Genomic DNA, 23264 nt, shown 5'->3' on the forward strand with positions numbered 1-23264 from the left:
CATAGCTCATACCCTACCCTCCCCAGTGTCCATAACCCCACCATCCTCTCCCTACAACCTTCCCCCCAGCATCCCTCAGTTTATTTTGTGACATCTTGTTTCATTTATTCTTTTCCTACCCCACAACCCCCCACGTTGCATCTCCACTTCCTCATGTCAGGGAGACCCTATGATAGTTGTCTTTATCCGGTCGACTTCTTTCGATACGGATAATTCCCTCTAGTTCCATGCACGTCGTCGCAAATGGCAAGATATTTCTTTTGATGGCTTCATAGTATTCCACTGTATATATATATACCACATCTTCTTTATCCACTCATTTGTTGATGGACATCTAGGTCCTTTCCGTAGTTTGGCTATTGTGGACATTGCTGCTATAAACATTCAGGTACACGTGGCCCTTCAGATCACTACGTTTGTATCATTAGGGTAAATAGCCAGTAGTGCAATTTCTGGGTCATAGGGTAGCTCTATTTTCAGCTTTTTGACAAACCACCATGCTGTTTTCCAGAGTTGGTTGCACCAGCTTACATTTCCACCAAAAGTGTAAGAGTGTTCCTTTTTCTATGCATCCTCGCCAGCATCTGTCATTTCCTGACTTGTTAATTTTAGCCATTCTGACTAGTGTGAGGTGGTATCTCATTGTGGTTTTGATTTGAATTTCCCTGATGCCGAGTGATGTGGAGCAATTTTTCATGTGTCTGTTGGCCATCTGGATGTCTTTGCAGAAATGTCTGTTCATGTCCTCTGCCATTTCTTGAATGGATTATTTGTTCTTTGGGTGTTGAGTTTCCGAAGTTCTTTATAGATTTTGGATCCTACCCCTTTATCTGATATGTTGTTTGCAAATATTTTCTCCCATTCTGTCAGTTGTCTTTTGGTTTTGTTAACTGTTTCCTTTGCTATGCAGAAACTTTTGGTCTTGATGAAGTTCCAATAGTTTGTTTTTGCCTTTGATTTCCTCCCTTTTGATGATGATTCTAGGAAGAAGTTGCTGTGCTTGAGGTTGAAGATGTTGTTGCCTGTATTCTCCTCAAGGATTTTGATGGATTCCTTTCTCACATTGACGTCCTTCGTCCATTTTGAGTCTATTTTCCTGTGTAGTGTAAGGAAATGGTCCAGTTTCATTTTAATGCATGTGGCTGTCCAATTTTCCCAACACCATTTAAGAGACTGTCATTTGGACATTGGACGTTCTTTCCTGCTTTGTTGAAGATTAGTTGACCATAGAGTTGAGGGTGTATTTTTGGGTTCTCTCTTCTGGTCCATTGATCGATGTGTCAGTTTTTGTTCCAGTACCATTCTGTCTTGATGATGACAGCTTTGTAGCAGAGCTTGAATTCCAGAATTGTGATGCCACCAACTTTCGCTTTCTTTTTCAATATTGCTTTGGCTATTCGAGGTTTTTTCTGGTTCCATATAAATTTTAGGATTATTTGTTCCATTTCTTTGAAAAAAAAAATGGATGGGATTTTGATAGGGATTGCATTAAATGTGTGAATTTCTTTAGGTAGCAAAGACATTTTCATAATATTTGTTTTTCCAATCCAGGTGCATGGAACCTTTTTCCATTTCTTTGTGTCTTCCTCAATTTCTTTCATGAGAACTTTAGAGTTTTCTTAGTATAGATTCTTTGCCTCTTTGCTTAGTTGTATTCCTAATTATCTTGTGGTTTTTGGTGCAGTTGTAAATGGGGTTGACTCCTTAATTTTCGTCCTTTTGTCTTGTTGTTGTTTAAAGCAATGCAACTGATTTCTGTGCATCGGTTTTATATCCTGACACTTTACTGAATTCCTGTACAAGTTCTAGCAGATTTGGAGTGAAGTCTTTTGGGGTTTCCACATATAGTATCATATCATCTGCAAAGAGTGAGAGTTTGACTTTTTTTTTTTTTTGCCAATTTGGATGTTTTTGATATCTTTTTGTTGTCTGATTGCTGAGGCGTGGACTTCTAGTACTATGTTGAACAGCAGTGGTGATAATGGACATCCCTGCCGTGTTCCTGACCTTAGCGGAAAAGCTCTCAGTTTTTCTCCATTGAGAATGATATTTGCAGTGGGTTTTCCATAGATGGCTTTGATAATATAGAGATATGTGCTCCATATCCCTACACTTTGAAGTGTTCTGATCAGGAAGGAATGCTATACTTTGTCCAATGCTTTTTCAGCATCTATTGAGAGTATCATGTGGTTCTTGTTCTTTTCTTAATGTATTGTATCACATTAATTGATTTGCGGATGTTGAACCAACCTTGCAGCCCTGGAATAAATCCCACTTGGTGGTGGAGAATAATCGTTTTTTTTTTTTTTAATTTTTTATTTTTTATAAACTTATATTTTTATCCCCAGGGGTACAGGTCTGTGAATCACCAGGTTTACACACTTCACAGCACTCACCAAATCACATACCCTCCCCAATGTCCATAATCCCACCCCCTTCTCCCAAACCCCCTCCCCCCGGCAACCCTCAGTTTGTTTTGTGAGATTAAGAGTCACTTATGGTTTGTCTCCCTCCCAATCCCATCTTGTTTCATTTATTCTTCTACCCACTTAAGCCTCCATGTTGCATCACCACTTCCTCATATCAGGGAGATCATATGATAGTTGTCTTTCTCTGCTTGACTTATTTCGCTAAGCATGATACGCTCTAGTTCCATCCATGTTGTTGCAAATGGCAAGATTTCATTTCTTTTGATGGCTGCATAGTATTCCATTGTGTATATATACCACATCTTCTTGATCCATTCATCTGTTGATGGACATCTAGGTTCTTTCCATAGTTTGGCTATTGTGGACATTGCTGCTATAAACATTCGGGTGCATGTGTCCCTTTGGATCACTACATTTGTATCTTTAGGGTAAATACCCAATAGTGCAATTGCTGGGTCATAGGTCAGTTCTATTTTCAACATTTTGAGGAACCTCCATGCTGTTTTCCAGAGTGGCTGCACCAGCTTGCATTCCCACCAACAGTGTAGGAGGGTTCCCCTTTCTCCGCATCCTCGCCAGCATCTGTCATTTCCTGACTTGTTGATTTTAGCCATTCTGACTGGTGTGAGGTGATATCGCATTGTGGTTTTGATTTGTATTTCCCTGATGCCGAGTGATATGGAGCACTTTTTCATGTGTCTGTTCGCCATCTGGATGTCTTCTTTGCAGAAATGTCTGTTCATGTCTTCTGCCCATTTCTTGATTGGATTATTTGTTCTTTGGGTGTTGAGTTTGCTAAGTTCTTTATAGATTCTGGACACTAGTCCTTTATCTGATATGTCGTTTGCAAATATCTTCTCCCATTCTGTCAGTTGTCTTTTGATTTTATTAACTGTTTCCTTTGCTGTGCAAAAGCTTTTGATCTTGATGAAATCCCAGTAGTTCATTTTTTCCCTTGCTTCCCTTGCCTTTTGCGTTGTCCCTAGGAAGATGTTGCTGCGGCAGAGGTCGAAGAGGTTGCTGCCCGTGTTCTCCTCAAGGATTTTGATGGATTCCTTTCGTACATTGAGGTCCTTCATCCATTTTGAGTCTATTTTTGTGTGTGGTGTAAGGGAATGGTCCAATTTCATTTTTCTGCATGTGGCTGTCCAATTTTCCCAGCACCATTTATTGAAAAGGCTGTCTTTTTTCCATTGGACATTCTTTCCTGCTTTGTCGAAGATTAGTTGACCATAGATTTGAGGGTCTATTTCTGGGCTCTCTATTCTGTTCCATTGATCTATGTGTCTGTTTTTGTGCCAGTACCATGCTCTCTTGATGATGACAGCTTTGTAATAGAGCTTGAAGTCCGGAATTGTGATGCCACCAACGTTGGCTTTCTTTTTCAATATCCCTTTGGCAATTCGAGGTCTTTTCTGGTTCCATATAAATTTTAGAATTATTTGTTCCATTTCTTTGAAAAAGATGGATGGTACTTTGATAGGAATTGCATTAAATGTGTAGATTGCTTTAGGTAGCATAGACATTTTCACAATATTCATTCTTCCAATCCAGGAGCATGGAACATTTTTCCATTTCTTTGTGTCTTCCTCAATTTCTTTCATGAGTACTTTATAGTTTTCTGAGTATAGATTCTGTGTCTCTTTGGTTAGGTTTATTCCTAGGTATCTTATGGTTTTGGATACAATTGTAAATGGGATTGACTCCTTAATATCTCTTTCTTCTGTCTTGCTGATGGTGTAGAGAAATGCAACTGATTTCTGTGCATTGATTTTATATCCTGACACTTTACTGAATTCCTGTATAAGTTCTAGCAGTTTTGGAGTGGAGTCATTTGGGTTTTCCACATATAGTATCATATCATCTGCGAAGAGTGATAATTTGACTTCTTCTTTGCCGATTTGGATGCCTTTAATTTCCTTTTGTTGTCTGATTGCTGAGGCTAGGACCTCTAGTACGATGTTGAATAGCAGTGGTGATAATGGACATCCCTACCGTGTTCCTGACCTTAGGGGAAAAGCTTTCAGTTTTTCTCCATTGAGAATGATATTTGCGGTGGGTTTTTCATAGATGGCTTTGATGATATTGAGGTATGTGCCCTCTATCCCTACACTTTGAAGAGTTTTGATCAGGAAGGGATGTTGTACTTTGTCAAATGCTTTTTCAGCATCTATTGAGAGTATCATATGGTTCTTGTTCTTTCTTTTATTGATGTGTTGTATCACATTGACTGATTTGCGGATGTTGAACCAACCTTGCAGCCCTGGAATAAATCCCACTTGGTCGTGGTGAATGATCTTTTTAATGTACTGTTGAATCCTATTGGCTAGTATTTTGTTGAGTATTTTCGCATCTGTGTTCATCAAGGATATCGGTCTATAGCTCTCTTTTTTGGTGGGATCCTTGTCTGGTTTTGGGATCAAGGTGATGCTGGCCTCATAAAATGAGTTTGGAAGTTTTCCTTCCATTTCTATTTTTTGGAACAGTTTCAGGAGAATAGGAATTAGTTCTTCTTTAAATGTTTGGTAGAATTCCCCCGGGAAGCCGTCTGGCCCTGGGCTTTTGTTTGTTTGGAGATTTTTAATGACTGTTTCAATCTCCTTACTGGTTATGGGTCTGTTCAGGCTTTCTATTTCTTCATGGTTCAGTTGTGGTAGTTTATATGTTTCTAGGAATGCATCCATTTCTTCCAGATTGTCAAATTTATTGCCGTAGTGTTGCTCATAGTATGTTCTTATAATAGTTTGTATTTCTTTGGTGTTAGTTGTGATCTCTCCTCTTTCATTCATGATTTTATTTATTTGGGTCCTTTCTCTTTTCTTTTTGATAAGCCTGGCCAGGGGTTTATCAATTTTATTAATTCTTTCAAAGAGCCAGCTCCTAGTTTCGTTGATTTGTTCTATTGTTTTTTTGGTTTCTATTTCATTGATTTCTGCTCTGATCCTTATGATTTCTCTTCTCCTGCTGGGCTTAGGGTTTCTTTCTTGTTCTTTCTCTAGCTCCTTTAGGTGTAGGGTTAGGTTGTGTACCTGAGACCTTTCTTGTTTCTTGAGAAAGGCTTGTACCGCTATATATTTTCCTCTCAGGACTGCCTTTGTTGTGTCCCACAGATTTTGAACCGTTGTATTTTCATTATCATTTGTTTCCATGATTTTTTTCAATTCTTCTTTAATTTCCCGGTTGACCCATTCATTCTTTAGAAGGATACTGTTTAGTCTCCATGTATTTGGGTTCTTTCCAAACTTCCTTTTGTGGTTGAGTTCTAGCTTTAGAGCATTGTGGTCTGAAAATATGCAGGGAATGATCCCAATCTTTTGATACCGGTTGAGTCCTGATTTAGGACCGAGGATGTGATCTATTCTGGAGAATGTTCCATGTGCACTAGAGAAGAATGTGTATTCTGTTGCTTTGGGATGAAATATTCTGAATATATCTGTGATGTCCATCTGGTCCAGTGTGTCGTTTAAGGCCTTTATTTCCTTGCTGATCTTTTGCTTGGATGACCTGTCCATTTCAGTGAGGGGAGTGTTAAAGTCCCCTACTATTATTGTATTATTGTTGATGTGTTTCTTTGTTTTTGTTATGAATTGGTTTATATAGTTGGCTGCTCCCACATTGGGGGCATAGATATTTAAAATTGTTAAATCTTCTTGTTGGACAGACCCTTTGAGTATGATATAGTGTCCTTCCTCATCTCTTATTATAGTCTTTGGCTTAAAATCTAATTGATCTGATATAAGGATTGCCACTCCTGCTTTCTTCTGATGTCCATTAGCATGGTAAATTCTTTTCCACCCCCTCACTTTAAATCTGGAGGTGTCTTCGGGCTTAAAATGTGTTTCTTGGAGGCAACATATAGATGGGTTTTTTTTTTTTTTATCCATTCTGATACCCTGTGTCTTTTGACAGGGGCATTTAGCCCATTCACATTCAGGGTAACTATTGAGAGATATGAATTTAGTGCCATTGTATTGCCTGTAAGGTGACTGTTACTGTATATGGTCTCTGTTCCTTTCTGATCTACCACTTGTAGGCTCTCTCTTTGCTTAGAGGACCCCTTTCAATATTTCCTGTAGAGCTGGTTTGGTATTTGCAAATTCTTTCAGTTGTTGTTTGTCCTGGAAGCTTTTAATCTCTCCTTCTATTTTCAATGATAGCCTAGCTGGATATAGTATTCTTGGCTGCATGTTTTTCTCGTTTAGTGCTCTGAAAATATCATGCCAGCTCTTTCTGGCCTGCCAGGTCTCTGTGGATAAGTCAGCTGCCAATCTAATATTTTTACCATTGTATGTTACAGACTTTTTTTCCCAGGCTGCTTTCAGGATTTTCTCTTTGTCATTGAGACTTGTAAATTTTACTATTAGGTGACGGGGTGTGGGCCTATTCTTATTGATTTTGAGGGGCATTCTCTGAACCTCCTGAATTTTGATGCTCGTTCCCTTTGCCATATTGGGGAAATTCTCCCCAATAATTCTCTCCAGTATACCTTCTGCTCCCCTCTCACTTTCTTCTTCTTCTGGAATCCCAATTATTCTAATGTTGTTTCGTCTTATGGTGTCACTTATCTCTCGAATTCTCCCCTCGTGATCCAGTAGCTGTTTGTCCCTCTTTTGATCAGCTTCTTTATTCTCTGTCATTTGGTCTTCTATATCACTAATTCTTTCTTCTGCCTCATTTATCCTAGCAGTGAGAGCCTCCATTTTTGATTGCACCTCATTAATAGCTTTTTTGATTTCAACTTGGTTAGATTTTAGTTCTTTTATTTCTCCAGAAAGGGCTTTTATATCTCTCGAGAGGGTTTCTCTAATATCTTCCATGCCTTTTTCGAGCCCGGCTAGAACCTTGAGAATTGTCATTCTGAACTCTAGATCTGACATATTACCGATGTCTGTATTGATTAGGTCCCTAGCCTTCAGTACTGCCTCTTGTTCTTTTTTTTGTGTTGAATTTTTACGTCTTGTCATTTTGTCCAGATAAGAGTAAATGAAGGGGCAAGTAAAATACTAAAAGGGTGGCAACAACCCCAGGAAAATATGCTTTAACCAAATTAGAAGAGATCCCAAATCGTGAGGTTGGAGAAAGGGGATAAAAAGAGGTTCAAATAGGAAGAAAGAAAAAAGAAAAAAAAAAGAAAAGAAAAGAAAAGAATTTTTAAAAAAAGAAAACACCTAAGAAAAATGTAAAAAATATATATATATATATATTAGATAAACTAGTAAAAAATCGTTAAAAAAGAAAAAGGTAACCCTTAAAAAAAAATTTTACCCGAAGGCGAGAAAAAAAAAATGAAAAAGAAAAAATTAAATTAACTGCAAGACTAAAAAAAATCACAGGAAAAAAGCAATGAGTTCCGTGCTTGGCTTTCTCCTCCTCTGGAATTCTGCTGCTCTCCTTGGTATTGAAACCGCACTCCTTGGTAGGTGAACTTGGTCTCGGCTGGATTTCTTGTTGATCTTCTGGGGGAGGGGCCTGTTGTAGTGATTCTCAAGTGTCTTTGCCCCAGGCGGAATTACACCGCCCTTACCCGGGGCCGGGGTGAGTAATCCGCTCGGGTTTGCTTTCAGGAGCTTTTGTTCCCTGAGCGCTTTCCGTAGAGTTCCAGAGGACGGGAATACAAATGGCGGCCTCCTGGTCTCCGGCCCGGAGGAGCCGAGAGCCCAGGGCCCCACTCCTCAGTGCGCCCTCAGAGAACAGCGCCCAGTTACTCCCGTCTGCCTGACCTCCGGCCGCGCTCTGAGCTCACCGAGCCTGCGACCGGTTCAAGGTAACACGGAGCTGCGAGCTTACTGTCGGCTCTGTCTCTGTAGCCGGCTTTCCCGTTCCAATACCCGCAAGCTCTGCGACACTCAGACACCCCTGATCCTTCTGTGACCCTGCGGGACCTGAGGCCACGCTGACCCCGCGTGGGCTTCGCCCCGGTTTAGCCTCTGGAGCGATGTCCCTCAGCGGAACAGACTTTTAAAAGTCCTGATTTTGTGCGCAGTTGCTCCGCCGCTTGCCGGGAGCCGGCCCCTCCCCCCGGGGTCTATCTTCCCGTCTCTTTGGATTCACTTCTCCGCCGGTCCTACCTTTCAGAAAGTGGTTGTTTTTCTGTTTCCAGAATTGCTGTTCTTCTTCTCTTCGATCTGCCGATGGATTTTCAGGTGTTTGCAATCTTTAGATAAGCTATCTAGCTGATCTCCGGCTAGCTGAAGCAGTCTCAGCTTGCTACTTCTCCGCCATCTTGACTCCTCCCCCGAGAATAATCGTTTTAATGTACTCTTGGATCCTATTGGCTAGTGTTTTGGTGAGAATTCTTGCATCTGTGTTCATCAAGGATCTTGATCTGTAATTCTCTTTTTGGATGGGATCCTTGTCTGGTTTGGGGATCAAGGTGATGCAGGCCTCATAAAACGAGTTTGGAAGGTTTCCTACCATTTCCGTTTTTTGGAACAGTTTCGGGACAATAGGAATTAATTCTTCTTTAAATGTTTGATAGAATTCCCCTGGGAAGCAATCTGGCCCTGGGCTTTTATTTGTTTGGATATTTTTGATGACTATTTCAGTCTCCCTACTGGTTATGGGTCTGTTAAGGTTTTCTATTTCTTCCTGGCTCACTTGTGGTAGATAATATTGTCTCTACTAGTACACCCACTTCTTCCAGATTGTCAAATTTGTTGGCGAAGAGTTGCTCATAATATGTTCTTATAATTGTTTGTATTTCTTTGGTGTTGGTTTGATTTCTCCTCTTTCATTTGTGATTTTATTAATTTGGGTCCTTTTTCTTTTCCTTTGATAGGTGTGGCCAGGGGTTTATCAATCTTATTAATTCTTTCAGAGAACCAGCTCCTAGTTTCATTGATTTGTTCTATTGTTTTGTTTATTTCTTTGTTTGTTTGTTTTGAAAGATTTTAAGTATTTATTTGACAGAGAGAGAGATCACAAGTAGGCAGTAGGCAGAGAGAGGGAGGAGGAAGCAGGCTTCCCGCTGAGCAGAGAGCCCGATGCGGGGCTCGATCCCGGGACTCTGGGATCATGACCTGAGCTGAAGGCAGAGGCCCAACCCATTGAGCCACCCAGGCGCCCCTGTTTGTTTCTATTTCATTGATTTCTGCTCTGATCTTTATGATTTCTCTTCTCCTGCTGAGTTTAGGTTTTCTTTGGTGTTCTTTCTCCAGCTCCTTTAGGTGTAGGGTTAGGTTGTATATTTGAGACCTTTCTTATTTCTTGAGAAAGGCTTGTATCGCTATATATTTTCCTCTCAGCACTGCCTTTGCTGTGTCCCACAGATTTTGAACCATTGTGTTTTCATTGTCATTTGTTTCCATGAATTGTTTTTTCAATTCTTCTTTATTTTCCTGGTTGACCCATCCATTCTTTAATAGGATGCTCTTTAGCTTCCTTTCTCTGTCATTTGAGTTCCTTCCAACTTTCCTCTTGTGATTGAGTTCTAGCTTCAGAGCTTTGTGGTCTGAAAATATGCAGGTGATGATCGCAATCTTTTGATACCGGTTGAGGCCTGATTTATGACCCAGAATGTGATCTATTTTGGAGAATGTTCCATGTGCATTAGAGAAGAATACGTATTGTTGCTTTGGGATGGAAAGTTCTGAATACATCTGTGATGGTCCAGTATGTCATTTAAGGCATTTATTTCCTTGTTCATCTTTCGCTTGCATGATCTGTCCATTTCAGTGATGAGAGTGTTAAAGTCCCCTACTCTTCTTGTATTATTGTTGATGTGTTTCTTTGATTTTGTTATTAATTGGTTTATATAGTTGGCTGCTCCCATGTCACGGGCATAGATATTTAAGATTGTTAGATCTTCTTGTTGGAGAGACCCTTTGAGTATAATATAGTGTCCTTCCTCATCTGTTTTATTATAGTCTTTGGCATAAAATCTAATTGATCTGATAGAAAGATTGCCACTCCAGTTTTCTTCTGATTTTCATTAGCATGGTAAATTGTTTTCCACACCCTCACTTTAAATCTGGATGTCTTAGGGTCTAAAATGAGTTTCTTGTAGGCATCATATGGTTGGGTATTGTTTTTTTATCCATTCTGATACCTTGTGTCTTTTGATTGGGGCATTTAACCCATTTACATTCAGGGGAACTATTGAGAGATATAAATTTAGTGCCCTTGTATTGCCTGTAAGATGACTGTTACTGTATGTTGTCTCTGTTCCTTTCTGATCTACAACTTTTAGGCTCTCTCTTTGCTTAGAGGACTACTTTCAATATTTTTTGTAGAGCTGGTTTGGTGTTTGCAAATTCTTTCAGTTGTTGTTTGTCCTGGAATGTTTTTACCTCTCCTTCTATTTTCAATGATAGTCTAGCTGGATATAGTATTCTTGGCTGCATATTGTTCTCGTTTATTGCTCTGAATATATCTTGCCAGTCCTTGCTGGTCTGCCAGGTCACTTTGGATACGTTTGCTTCCAATCTAATATTTTTACCATTGTATGTTACAGACTTCTTGTCCCGGGGTGCTGTCAGGATTTTCTCTTTGTTCCTAAGACTTGTAAATTTTACTATTAGATGACGGGTTGTGGACCTATTCTTATTGATTTCGAGGGGGGTTCTCTACACCTCCTGGATTTTGATGCTTGCTCCCTTTGCCATATTAGGGAAATTCTCTCCAATAATTCTCTCCAATAGACCTTCTACTCTGCTCTCTCTTCTTCTCCTTTTGGAATCACAGTTATTCTAATGTTGTTTTGTCTTATGGTATCACTTATCTCTGGAATACTCCCCAAGTCGTCCTGTAGTTGTTTGTCTCTCTTTTGCTCAGCTTCTTTATTCTCTGTTATTTGGTCTTCTATATCACTAATTCTTTCTTCTGCCTCATTTATCCTAGCAGTAAGAGCCTCCATCTTTGATTGCACCTCTTTAATAGCTTTTTTGATTTGAACATGGTTAAACTGTGGTTCTTTTATTTATCCAGAAGGGGCTTTTCTATCTCCAGATAGGGTTTCTTTAATATCTTCCATGCCTTTTTAGAGCGTGGCTAGAACCTTGGGAATCGTAATTTTGAACTCTAGATCTGACATATTGCCAATGTCCATATTGATTAGGTCCCTAGCCTTCGGTACTGCCTCTTGTTCTTTTTTTTGTGGTGAGTTTTTCCACCTTGTCAGTTTGTCCAGATAAGAATATTTGAAGGAGCAAATAAAATACTAAAAGTGTGGCAAAGACCCCAGGAAAGTGTGCTTGAGCCAAATCAGAAGAGACCCCAAATCATGGTGGGAGAGAAAGGGGGTAAAAGGAAGTTCAGGGAAAAAAATTTTAAAAGAATACAAATAATGAAATAATATAAAAAACAAAATTATATATACATATTAGACTGGTGACTAGAACAGAGTCATTCACTTAATTTTGGGTGTATTTTTGTCTCTTACAAGAAATTACCTCCCAAAATTTTAAAGAATGGAAAACATATATAAGAGTAAACACAATGAAAGGACAGAATATGACTATTAAGATGAAAAGTATTTTTTTTTAATTTCTAAAGAAAGAGTTGATATGTAAGTTGGTTGGGAGAATAAAGAAAAAGAAAGTGGAGAAGAATTGCTCAGCCTGGAGAGTAGAACAAGCCCGGTGGTAGATTTAGGGTGTAGTTTCATCTATTAGAAGAAGTTGTACCCCAAATTTTTTAGAAGAAAAAACCCTACGTGTATACAGAAACTGAAATTAGATACAATGAAGGATAACATACAACAATAATAATGAAGGTTCAAAAAAGATTTTTTTTAATGGAAAGTATTGTTAAGATAAACTAGTTTAAAAAACATTAAAAGAAGATACGGTAAAAGTTAAAAAAAATTAGCTGAAGATAAAAAAAGTAAAGTTAAAAAAATTAACTTTGTATCATGAGGAGAAAGCCGTGAATTCATGGTTTGCTTTCGCCTCCTCTGGTATTCCGCTGTTCTCCTTGGTAAGTGAACTTGGTCTTGACTGGATTTCTTGTTGGTCTTCACAGGGAGGGGCCTGTTGTAGTGATCCGCAGGTCTCTTTGCCCCAGGCGGAATTGCACCACCCTTTCCAGAGGCCAGGCTAAGTAATCCGCTGGGGTCGCTTTCAGGAGATTTTGTTTCCTGAACACTTTCCGTAGAGTTCCAGAGATCAGTAATGAAAGTGGTGGCCTCCCAATCTCTGGCCTGGAGGAGCTGAGAGCTCAGGGACCCATTCCTCAGTGCGCCCTCAGGGAAAAGCACTCATCATTTCCCTCTCCCTGGCCTCCGGCTGCGCTCAGACCTCACCCAGGCTGTGACCAAGTGTCTCTGTCTCTGGCACACAGCTCCACCTGGAGTCTCCGAAACCCTTAGATCGCTGAGCTCTTTTGGGGGGATTTCCCCAGATCCTGTGCCATGGATTACGGTTCAAGGTAACGCTGAGTTGAGAGGTCACTCCTTGGCTCTCTTTCTGTTCCCGGCTTCCCTGCTCTAATACCTGCGTGTTCTATGACACTCAGACACCCCCGGGCCTTCTGTGACCCTGCAGGACCTGGGGGCACGCTGTCCCTGCACGGGCTTCAGCCCGGTTTAGCCTCTGGAGCGACGTCCCTCAGTGCGCACCGCTTTTAAAAGTCCTGGTTTTTGCTCTGTTGCTTGTCAGAAGCTGGACCCTCCCCACAGGGTCTCTCTTCCCATCGCTTTGGATTCACTTCTCCGTGGGTCCGACCTTTCAGAAAGTAGTCGATTTTCTGTTTCTCAAATTGATGCTCTTTTTCTCTTCGATCTCCTGTTGGATTTGTAGGTGTTTGGAATGTTTTGATAAGCTATTTAGCTCGTCTCCTGCTACCTGATGTCATCTCAGCCTGCTGATTCTCGACCATCTTGACTCCTCCCTCCCTTTGGATTGTTAATCTTTGTACATTTTGAGGACTCAATTAAGTAATATACACTAAAATTCAGAGGATGTATCCAGAGCAAATGAACTGACTCAGAAAGATAAGGCACAAAACAATTACGTTACTAAACATATCCGGATCCCCAGTGTTGGCCTGACTGTGGAAACTAGCTCCATACCAGCGTCCTTGAGGTGGTGTTTGGAGGAAAACAGTTTGTCCTAGGATGAGTCTTTCCCATAAGCCCAGTATTGGCATCTGATGGTGCTGGTCTTTGCAAACCTGGGAACCATAGTGAGGATAGAAGTTAAAGGAGAATAGAGCTTCATGACAAAAGACATTTGTCATGTGATAACTGAGGGAAAGATTGAAAACGGGTAAGGAAGTTTTGTCGGTTTTGATCCCGCAGGCAAAGAAAAATGATGAAGGAAAGGCTGTAAGAACAGCTTGGATCCCACAGTCCAATTATAGTCAGGTGAAAGTGTTTCCTGTGTCAGGATCAATTGTATGAGGGGACAGATAAGAGGAGGAGGCCACATTGGCAGATGATTGAAAACCACACCCAGTGTTGGGTTTTGTCTGAAGAAAACAATTGTCCCCCTCACAGACAAGAAGTGGAAGAAATGCGGGAAGAGCTACAGGAGTCTAACCTCACCTTCAACCACAAGGTAATGGGAGTTGTGTCCAACACACTGACCCCTTGGCGCCCCCTGCAGGTGATGGTCGTGGCCCTTAGAGCCCTGAACATGGGTTTCTGGTGTGTTGGTTTTTCAGATCGCAGTTCAAGAGAGGAACGCTCTGGCTAACTGGGTAAGTATTTTCCTTTTCCTCATCTTCGTTTGCGGCACAGTCGGGCACAACTGAAGGTGGGTGTGTTTTTCTGCCGCAGATGAAGGCTCGGTATTGGGAAACAAGGATGATGCAGCAGAGCAGGGAGAACGCCTGCCTGAAATACAGGTGCGAGAGTTTGACGTGCGTTTTTACGGGTGTTTGGAGAGGTGACGGCTATGCTGTTTACTGCCTAGGAGAGGACGTGGTGTTGTAATTCTTAGAGATGTCCATTCTTTTTCTGTGTTCAAGACTGCGCATGATGCAAAGGGAGATGCTGCCTGTGGGATCCGTGAGGCGGGAACTGATGCCGGGAAGGCCTGAGTCGCAGAAGCCTGTGTGGCAAGGTAGGGAGCATGATGTGAAATGCAGCAGCCTGATTTCTGCTGTGAAACCACACGGTGTCCTTCCTGTTCCTGTGGGTGATTGCTGTGTGTCCACCTCCAGCCTGCAGGTTGTCTGAAGGGGTGACAGGAGGTTGCTTTTCTTATATGTCCCCAGGCAGCAGGACACTTGCCCCCGTGACAGGTGAAGCTCACGCCACTCCACACCTTCCCCCTGCTACCCCCTTCGGAAGAGCTGAGCCTGAGAAGGTGCGAGACGAGTGCCCTTTCCACCTTGACTCAGTGGTCAAACCTTGACAAAAAAAAAAGTCTATTTGTGAAAAAGGGCATTTATTTACTCATTATGGAGGTTTCTATATTTTTGTTTTATTTGTCATCTATAGGACCATATTGAGCAATGAAATATATTTTACTCCTCTCATGTTATCGGTGCAATGCCATAGCTTTATTGCTCAATCTGTCTATGATTTCTTTTTTCGTGACTATACAAATGTCAAAGTCTGTTTCTTCCCTGAAATGTTTATTTGTTGGCCAGTCACGCATTCTAGGTCCCAAATGCAGGATGGACAAATGAACCATTCACCTGTGGCCTGAGAAGAGAACATGGGCTGTTCATGTTGAGGGTTTGTGGATGTCCCCACGCAAGGCTATTCTCACTTAGGTGTTTAATCTATGAAGATAAAGTGATTTTTTTCTGATGTGTGTTGAGCACCCCAATTTTAGTGTTGATAGCCAGTTGTACCCCGACCAGTTTACACATGATGGGTTACTTACAGAAACACTGGAACCAGGGCCCTGGAGTGTCTCAGGCAAGAGGAGACTGGTGTCTCTCGTTGCAAAGGACTCACTTGAGTCACGGGTGAAACCCTCTGATAAGGGACCCAAGTGTGGGAAAGAGTGCAAGATGGGGAGAGGAAGGCATGGAGGGCACGAAACCAATATAAAACTCTGACCTTTGTCTGATCTAGCATCTAGAGTGGTTCCCAGGATAAACAGCAGCACTAGCCCTCAAAGCGACCCAGAGATGCATACGGTAAGTGCTTGGGCATTTTTAGTTGTGTCCGTTTCTGAAATGGATTGCAGTGTGGACAGGTCCCTGTCCTAGCCTGTGGCCTTGGTGTGTGTCCTGCGATCATCCCTTTCAGAGTGCACGCTGTTCACCCAGGAGCCTCCGCCTGCTCCGTTAGAGATCTTCAATTTTGTGCTTCCTCCCAAAGCTGTAGATGCTTTGAGACACGTGATGGTAGGATGCTCACCTCATGCATCTGTGTGTGTATGTGTGTGTGTGTGTGTGGACGTGCGTGTATGTATATGTGTACATAACTCGAGGAGGGTGACATCTCACCCCACAGTGAAGTCAGCTAGTCCGGCTGACTCCTTGCGGTTTGCTTTCCTGCGGGAGCTGGAGCATTTTTAGTATTCGGGTCAGGAGACTAACCTGGGAGGGTATCTGCAGAGGTCCTCAGATGGAAAATGGGAAAAGCCAGGACCGCGTCACACTTGCCCCACATGCTTTGGGCAGCTTGAGTGTTTGTGGAGAAGGTGAGCTGTGACCTCCCGTGCGTCCCTTCTGAGTGGATGAAGACGACAGCTGGAATCCCTCCAGTTAGCCCCTGGGTGAGATGATGATGAACTCTGGCAGGTGCCATGTGTGTCATAGAAAACACCCCCTGGAGCAGCAGCCCTGAAGAGGGAATCCCAGTGACTCTCTGCAAGGCCCACACCTCACACGTGTTTTACTCGTGCTTCCATGAGCGGGTTCTGATGGGGTCTGATGGCTGTGCCAACTCATAGGGTCTCTCCCGACCCATCTTGGGAGCATTGCCTGTGCTCTCCAGACACACTGGTTCCCATTTGGGGGTATCGAATCAGCCCATCAGTGGGTCTCAGCACCAAAGACTAGGCATTTGCTCTGTGCCTGAGCTAAGGACTGTCCGAATGTCGGGGACGTAGATTCACAGAGCTGGTCTCGCTCACTCAAAGGGGTCCTGTTACTCTCAGAAAGCACTCTTCCAGGTCCTCTGAAGGACTCCGGACACTCCTATCTCCTCAGCGGTGTCTGTGGCCATGGACAGCCCTTGTGGAGTGTAGGAGATCCCATTGTCAGGGAGGGAAGCAGAGCTGTTCAGGGGGGATGCTGGTGGGCTTCCGGTTGACCCATAAGCACATGCACTTCCACGTGTGGACAACAGGCTTTCCAGGGCCTATCATTGTGTTTGTTCTCAATGTATAGAAGGAGCTGCTCTGTTTGCTGTGATGGGGGAGGTGTGGTCCCAGCTGTAGATACTGGCCTGTCGTGAATGGAGTTTTTTCCTTAGTTGATTATCCTTGGTGTCACACTCTTGTCTCCGTCGAGGTGTGCAGATCTATATTCACATGTGGTGACAGTAGTTTTCCCCATGGAATCTCTTCACCCCAGGTGCTAGGTGAGACCCAGGGGGCGGATAGCCGTTCTGGCACAGATGCTATAGTATTGGAACATGGTGGTGGGGAAGATGTGTGTGCGAATGTGTACCCCTGCCTGCCCACAGTGCACTCTGGGGAAGTAACTGGGGGAGGAGGGCCCCTCCCTCCACAGTGAAGTCCTCTGGCCAGCCCGACTCCCTTTAGGTTACGTTCAGGTGCACTGGTGTTGTGCTCATGCTGGGGATAGATGGGTCTGGTAATCCTCACAAATGGAAACTGGGGAAAACTCTCTCTGCATTTTATACTGTCTCCTTTGCAGTCTGCAATGTTCTCAGGGCATGTTTCACAAGTCATCTCCATTTTACTTCTGCTGGAAAACGTGCCTTGCAGAACCAGCCCACTTAAGACCCTTTCTACAAGTATTTTGAAGTGTCAAAGCTCTTATGTGCACTGTCATAATCGCACACTGGCTCACACGTTCTGAAGGGGGACATCAGTGATTACGTGCATGATCACTGCCTCCCAGCCCTTCAGCTGGGTTTCCAGGAGCAGGTCATTGGGTCCTAAGTTACTGTGAGAGTTGATTTCTTTTCTCATCACAAGTGTGGAGTTTTCAAATGGGAAGCATATACCCTTTTGTGAATTCTCTCATATGGCCTTCCCATCTTCATTTCCCATTGTACAAAATTACTCTGGAACTCAGTAGGTTGAAATTTCCAAATGACTGTGTTTTCAGACAAACACAGGGGATGCCTGTGTGGCTCAATGCAGTAAAGCCTCTCCTTAGGCTCAGTTCATGATCCTATGTCCTGGGATCAAGCCCCACATCAGACTCTCTGCTCAGCAGAGAGCCTGCTTCCCTTCCTCTCTCTGCCTCTCTGCCTGCTTCTGATCTCTGTCTTTCAAATAAAATCTTAAAAAAAAAAAAAGACAAGCACAGCTTCTCAGTATAAATAAAGGTTTTTGATATCATGTCCCTCGGACGACACTTTTCCAGTGCCCCTGTCAGACCACAAGGCCCTAATTCCTCAAGTGTCTTTGTAGCCATGGACAGAAACTGTAGAGAGTAGAGGACCCCTTTGTCAGGAGCGAGGCAGGGTGGGGAGAGTCAGGGACTTATACGCCAACGATTCCCCTCAAGTGGCTCGGAAACTTTGTGGAGAAAGGGCATTCAGTTTCGCCACATGCTCTCTATTCTGCCCAAAGCAAAATCTTCTCTGGTGGCTGAGGAGGATAGAGGAAGTATTGTTCAGGATGTCGATGCCTCCGTGTCTGGAATGTGCTGCCTTAGTTTGCAATGATCCTTTTTCATCTTGAAGATACTACTTCTTGCTGGATAATGTGGGCCAACATGGGCAGTGATGTGTGGTGACAGGCTATTCCTGTAACAGCCATTGCCGTCTCCCCCCTCATTGTACTGGCCCCAGCTGGGAGGGACATGTAAATTTTCTAGCATGATGCAGCTCTCCTGGAAGGTGGTATTGGAGAAGGAGCCGGATGCTGGGAGCTCTTTCTTTTGGTTTCTTTTCTTGGTGTTGCAACTTTTGTCTGTTTTGCTAAAATATTTTCTTGTCTGTTCTGCAGGTTGCTAGAGGTGTGAGAGAGTTCCCTCATTGCCCAGGGCTCCTCCGTATGCCCTACCACATGGGGTGGAATGTACCAGACTTCCCTCCTCCTCATCCACCTCCACAGTGGTGGACATGGGGGCCTCGGCCACACTTCGTTCCTCCACCACAAGGTGAGATGATCTGAATTGACATGGGTCATAGAGCTTATTCATTGTTGAACCACTTCTGTCGGTGGAGAGGATGGAGAGGTGGTACCACAAGGCTTTGCAATGCAGCAATAAGCCCAAGTGAGGACATGGTAACATTCCTCCACTTTGTCTGACGTCCATCTCATGGACTGTCTGGTTCACCATACAGAACTGGGCAGCAGGCATCTACTATGGAGCAGAAAAGTGACATTCCACAGAGGACAGACATAGAAGCATGGCCCAGGTGCACTACACAGACACGATGTTTTGGGCTCTGGGCTGGACGAAGCACAACCTTCACATCAGTCTCACATGTGGAGACCCCCAGTTGTCCAGCATTATAGATTAGTTCTGGAAACATATGTCCCAGGAAGAGTGGTTGTATCTGCGAGGGTGATGGACAGTTCCCGCCTTCGTCCACAGGGATCCGGGGAGTCCTGTGAGAAACACAGTGGACCCTCCGGAAGGAGAGAGGGGAATAGGCTGGGGCAGGGGTAGAGGGTTGGCTTGAATCCTGTGTGATCGTCAGTCTGAAACCACCTCTGTCCCTTCTCGGCCTTCGGTCCCAATCAGAAGCCTGTGGAGCTCAAGGGGACAGTAGCAGCACCATGCCCGAGAAGGTCCCAGAGAAGAACCAAGTAAATGCTGGGGCATTTTCAGTTGTACCCATTTCTGGAGTCCTGTTCCTCTCTGGGCAGCACAGTGTCCTGACCTCTGTGTGTTGGGTATATCCTGGGGTCTGTGTGTGGTGTCGTTTCCCGTTCAAAGTGGCAAGTCTTCATGCAGAGCTTACAGGCGTCTATTTCCAGATCATCACCTTCTGGTTGTGTCAGTGGAGCAAAGGCAGAGTTTGTGTTCAGGGCTTGACATTCAAGGGGAAACCAGGCTGGGGATGCTGTATGATTCTGAAGTTCTTCAGGACACACGTGCTTGTGCCTGGCTATTTGCACACACTAAGCAGTGGGCAGTTGCCATTGTTGGAAAGGAAGTGTCTCCCTTGCACAATGGCAGACATCTGTCTCTTACGGTCATACACATCCAGCATCTGCATACGTTGTTCTGGGAGGGATGAAACACCTCTCACTTCATCTGCAGTGTGTAGGGTTTAAGCTGTCATTTCCTTAGTTGTATAAACGCCTGACACAGGGAAGTGGTCCCTTCATTGTTCATTAGCGTAGGGTTCTGCCCTTGTCCTCTGTAGCTTAGAAACTTGTGGATAATGCTCTTGTCTGGTCTGGGAGGTGAGAATGAAAGAAAAAGTGGCAGATGCCGGAGGCAGGTGTAGAGGGTTTGCTGGAATGTTGCTCAGTCACTTCCAGGTGGAGAAGCTTCTGTCTTTTCCATGGTGTGGGTCAGATACAGATGCTGGAGCGTCCTCCACAAGGACCAGCGGTGCTGCCCACAGGCCTCTCGTGGCATGAGGGCGTGAAGACTGCTAAAGACATGGTAACTTTCTTCTGGTTGTTCTGTACTTAGAATTGATGGACCTTGTCTTCCAGTCATACTGAGAGGGTTGTAGGTTCCTTGTGGTGGCAGAGACCTGCCCTTCTCCGAATGCTGGGCACAGCAGGTTTCACACACATATGGTATGGAGACGATGCTCTGTGCTCCGGGAGGGATGAGGCCTTAATGTGAGGAATTGAAGGTGTGTGTCTGAGAGAAGGGAGGGACACACTGATGACAGGACATAGACCGTGTGTTCTGTATAAGGGAAGAACTAGGGATGTATCCAGAAAGAAGGGAGGGAGCCCCGAATCACACAGAAACAGGAGGTTGTGGATGCCCAGAAGGCCCGAGGTGCTCAGGGAGAGGCTGGGCTTCTCTCAGGGAGGGTGAGGCCGTTCCTGGCAGCCCAGCAGCTTGAGAGTGAGTGTGAAGACACCATGCCGTCCACACTGACTGCAGCATTTGTTCACTCACACAGTGTGGATCACGCCGTTATTTGTCTCAGAATGTCATTTTTGCCATGAATCCCTTCACTCATAGTCTGTGAAGAGCGTTGTTTCCCTGAATTTCTGAAAATTCTGAACCATGTGAAAGAGTGTTGTGGAGACTTGGGAAATTTAACTTGGCCTTTGGGGATTCTTGTCTGGCTGACTCTAAGTCCAGCAGCGAGAAAACATGAAGACAAGACGGAGAACCAGTGAATGGTGGCCGCCCTGGCCTCAGCCCGAGTCAGACTGTTAGTGGGAGAGTCAGGGTTGGCCAGGATCAGCCCTAGCTGGAGACCTGTCAACAGGCCTCCGCATCTGCGTCACCACCCTGCCTATAGCTGTGCACTTCTCTGGGACTTCAGTCCCAGTGTCCAGATTTGCCTGTATTCCAGATTTCTCAGTCCAAATACCAGCTCTCAGTGGGGCCTTCTCAGGGCCTCAGCTTTTATTTTAATCTGTCATAGAGAGAACATATTGGATTCTGAGGTCACTAGAACAATAGGAGTTGAAGTACATAAAGAAACTGCTGGGGCGCCTGGGCGACTCAGTGGGTTAAGCAGCAGAATCTTGATTCCTGCTCAGGTCATGATCTCGAGCTTTTGAGATTGAGGCCCAAGTCGGGCTCGGTGCTGAGTTGGAACCTATCTGGGATTCTCTCTCTCCCTCACTTCTCCCCCATCCCTCTTCGCTCACAAGTTTGTACTTTCTCTGTCTCTGTCTCAAAAAGAAAAAATAATAATAATAATGGGCAAAGAATCTGGGCTCTGACCATTCACCATTCTCACTGTTTAAATGAAAATAGCTCCATGCCAATGAGCATCAAAAAGTGTTTGTTTAAGTCCATAAAATACAGTAAGAGTGTAATACCTCAGCCCCGGTAGTGGCAATTCTCATTTTAAAGACAAGGCAAAGAGCTCCCTTTTTTCTATTAAATGTCAGGTCCTAGCCACAATGTAGTAAAATATAGTTAAGAGAACAGGTACAATCAGATATTTCTATGTGAGATGTGAAGACAGTTATTGTCTAATACATACAGACTCACAGATGTGGCCACACACCCAAGTGTTCATCCAAGGCCTCAGATACAGTATGGAAGGCAGAGAGCATTTAGGAAAACATAAGTTCCCATTGTACTAACCCAAATCCTCTTGCCTTACAGGGTAATCATTTTGTAATCTGAAGACTTCCTTGACCTCCAACAACCAGGCTCCAATGAGTTTATATCTAATCAAGATATGAATGTTTCTTCCTGGTGGTCTGAATGCTTTCCCTGCCCATCCTGTACCCTGTGATTTGTCTCTCCTGGTATCTCCCCAATAAACTGTTCATGGTTCTGTCTCTGTGTCAGCATCTCCCTTCAGGGGTACCTACAGTCCCTCTCCTTCGAGGGCACAGGGTGAAGCCTTCAGACAGATAACACCCTGGCAGCAGTGGGGAATGGAGGATAGAGCAAGATTACCCTTCGTGGTACTTCTACTGCAAGGGACTTTCTCGGGAGGGGGCCCAGGTTGAATTTAGATCTGATGGTGTTTGTATTAACTCTGGTGACAGATCCTCTTGAGCACATGGCACCTGCTTGTTTAGGGGGGTAGTGATCAGCAGGACAGGTGGCTGTCCCTATGCAGTGGTCTACTGTGACAGTGAGCAGAGAATGAAGTGTCTTGTGAGGCCCTGAGAGCCTGGTGAGGAGGCCCTGCATTAACTTTCTGGGGAGGGGGCCCAGGTTGAATTTAGATCTGATGGTGTTTGTATTAACTCTGGTGACAGATCCTCTTGAGCACATGGCACCTGCTTGTTTAGGGGGGTAGTGATCAGCAGGACAGGTGGCTGTCCCTATGCAGTGGTCTACTGTGACAGTGAGCAGAGAATGAAGTGTCTTGTGAGGCCCTGAGAGCCTGGTGAGGAGGCCCTGCATTAAACCAGCTTTTGTGCAGGGTTTTCACCTAACCAGCTGCCCCCCAACCACAGGGGGGCCTTGAGTGGAGCTGATGGTGGCAGTGTTTGTGGTAAGACCCATGATGCCCCACAGTCCTCCCACAGTTTCCCTGTTGAGGGATGGGCAGGGCAGAAGTCCCCGAAAGGAGACCCATCCCTTCTTCAGCAGCAGGAGGATTTGGGTGTTTATGCTTCTCTCCCCTTTTAGGCCCTTTTTTCCCAATCCCTTCTGCAGCAGAGCCCTCCTTCTTCCCAGGTCATGGGGTCCAGCTCCATTCTCACTGCCCCAGGATAGAGAGCCAGAGCTGTATTTCCAGCTGGTTCACCCGATGCCCTGGGGAGACCCTGGGGCCTTTGCAGTAAATTCCTGCCTCCTGAGGTGTGACAGAGAAGCGGCCTTGTTGGCTGAGTGCTGAGTAGGGGGCTCTGGGAGCTTCCCCAGAACATGCTGGTAGGTGAGAAAGTACAGGCAATGACATATTGGGGCTCTTCCCAGGGTTTGGTCCTCATTGTCCCTGAGGACTTTTGAAGACCCTATTTTACTCAGGGGTCTCTGGATTGAGAGGTCACGGGACACTGCAACAGAAATACTGTGGTTGGTTTTTTACCAATGCCGACTTGTTTCTGGCGAGAAATCGTGACTCAGCTTCAGAGAAACTGGAGCTACATTGGGTTGGGCCAGGAATGCAAAAACCATTGACCTTCAGGACCTTCTAGAAGGAGGAGCTGGGATCCCGCTCTCTGAGTTCTGCTAGACCCAGTACCCCAGGTAAAAGCACAGACTGTCCTGCACTGATGCTTTTAT

At 44.2% G+C, this 23264-nt stretch overlaps 1 protein-coding gene across 5 annotated transcripts in view; it reads left to right on the top strand.

Moving 5' to 3' along the window:
* The window catches only part of LOC123391633 (transport and Golgi organization protein 1 homolog), a 42564-nt gene extending 20710 nt beyond the window's left edge, over nt 1-21854 (top strand). For all 5 annotated transcript variants that reach the window (XM_045078489.1, XM_045078491.1, XM_045078488.1 and 2 more), the window contains 7 exons: nt 13864-13924; nt 14031-14066; nt 14146-14213; nt 14337-14431; nt 15397-15461; nt 18419-18572; nt 21684-21854. In XM_045078489.1, the coding sequence (XP_044934424.1) occupies nt 13864-13924; nt 14031-14066; nt 14146-14213; nt 14337-14431; nt 15397-15461; nt 18419-18572; nt 21684-21688 (484 nt within the window). In that variant the 3' untranslated portion in view covers nt 21689-21854. The remainder of the gene's footprint in view (nt 1-13863; nt 13925-14030; nt 14067-14145; nt 14214-14336; nt 14432-15396; nt 15462-18418; nt 18573-21683) is intronic.
* The last annotated feature ends 1410 nt before the right edge of the window (nt 21855-23264 follow it).

The sequence above is a fragment of the Mustela putorius genome, unplaced genomic scaffold, assembly GCF_011764305.1.
Source record: "Mustela putorius furo isolate JIRA1106 unplaced genomic scaffold, ASM1176430v1.1 tig00000271_pilon_pilon_pilon, whole genome shotgun sequence".
Classification (NCBI taxonomy): domain Eukaryota; kingdom Metazoa; phylum Chordata; class Mammalia; order Carnivora; family Mustelidae; genus Mustela; species Mustela putorius.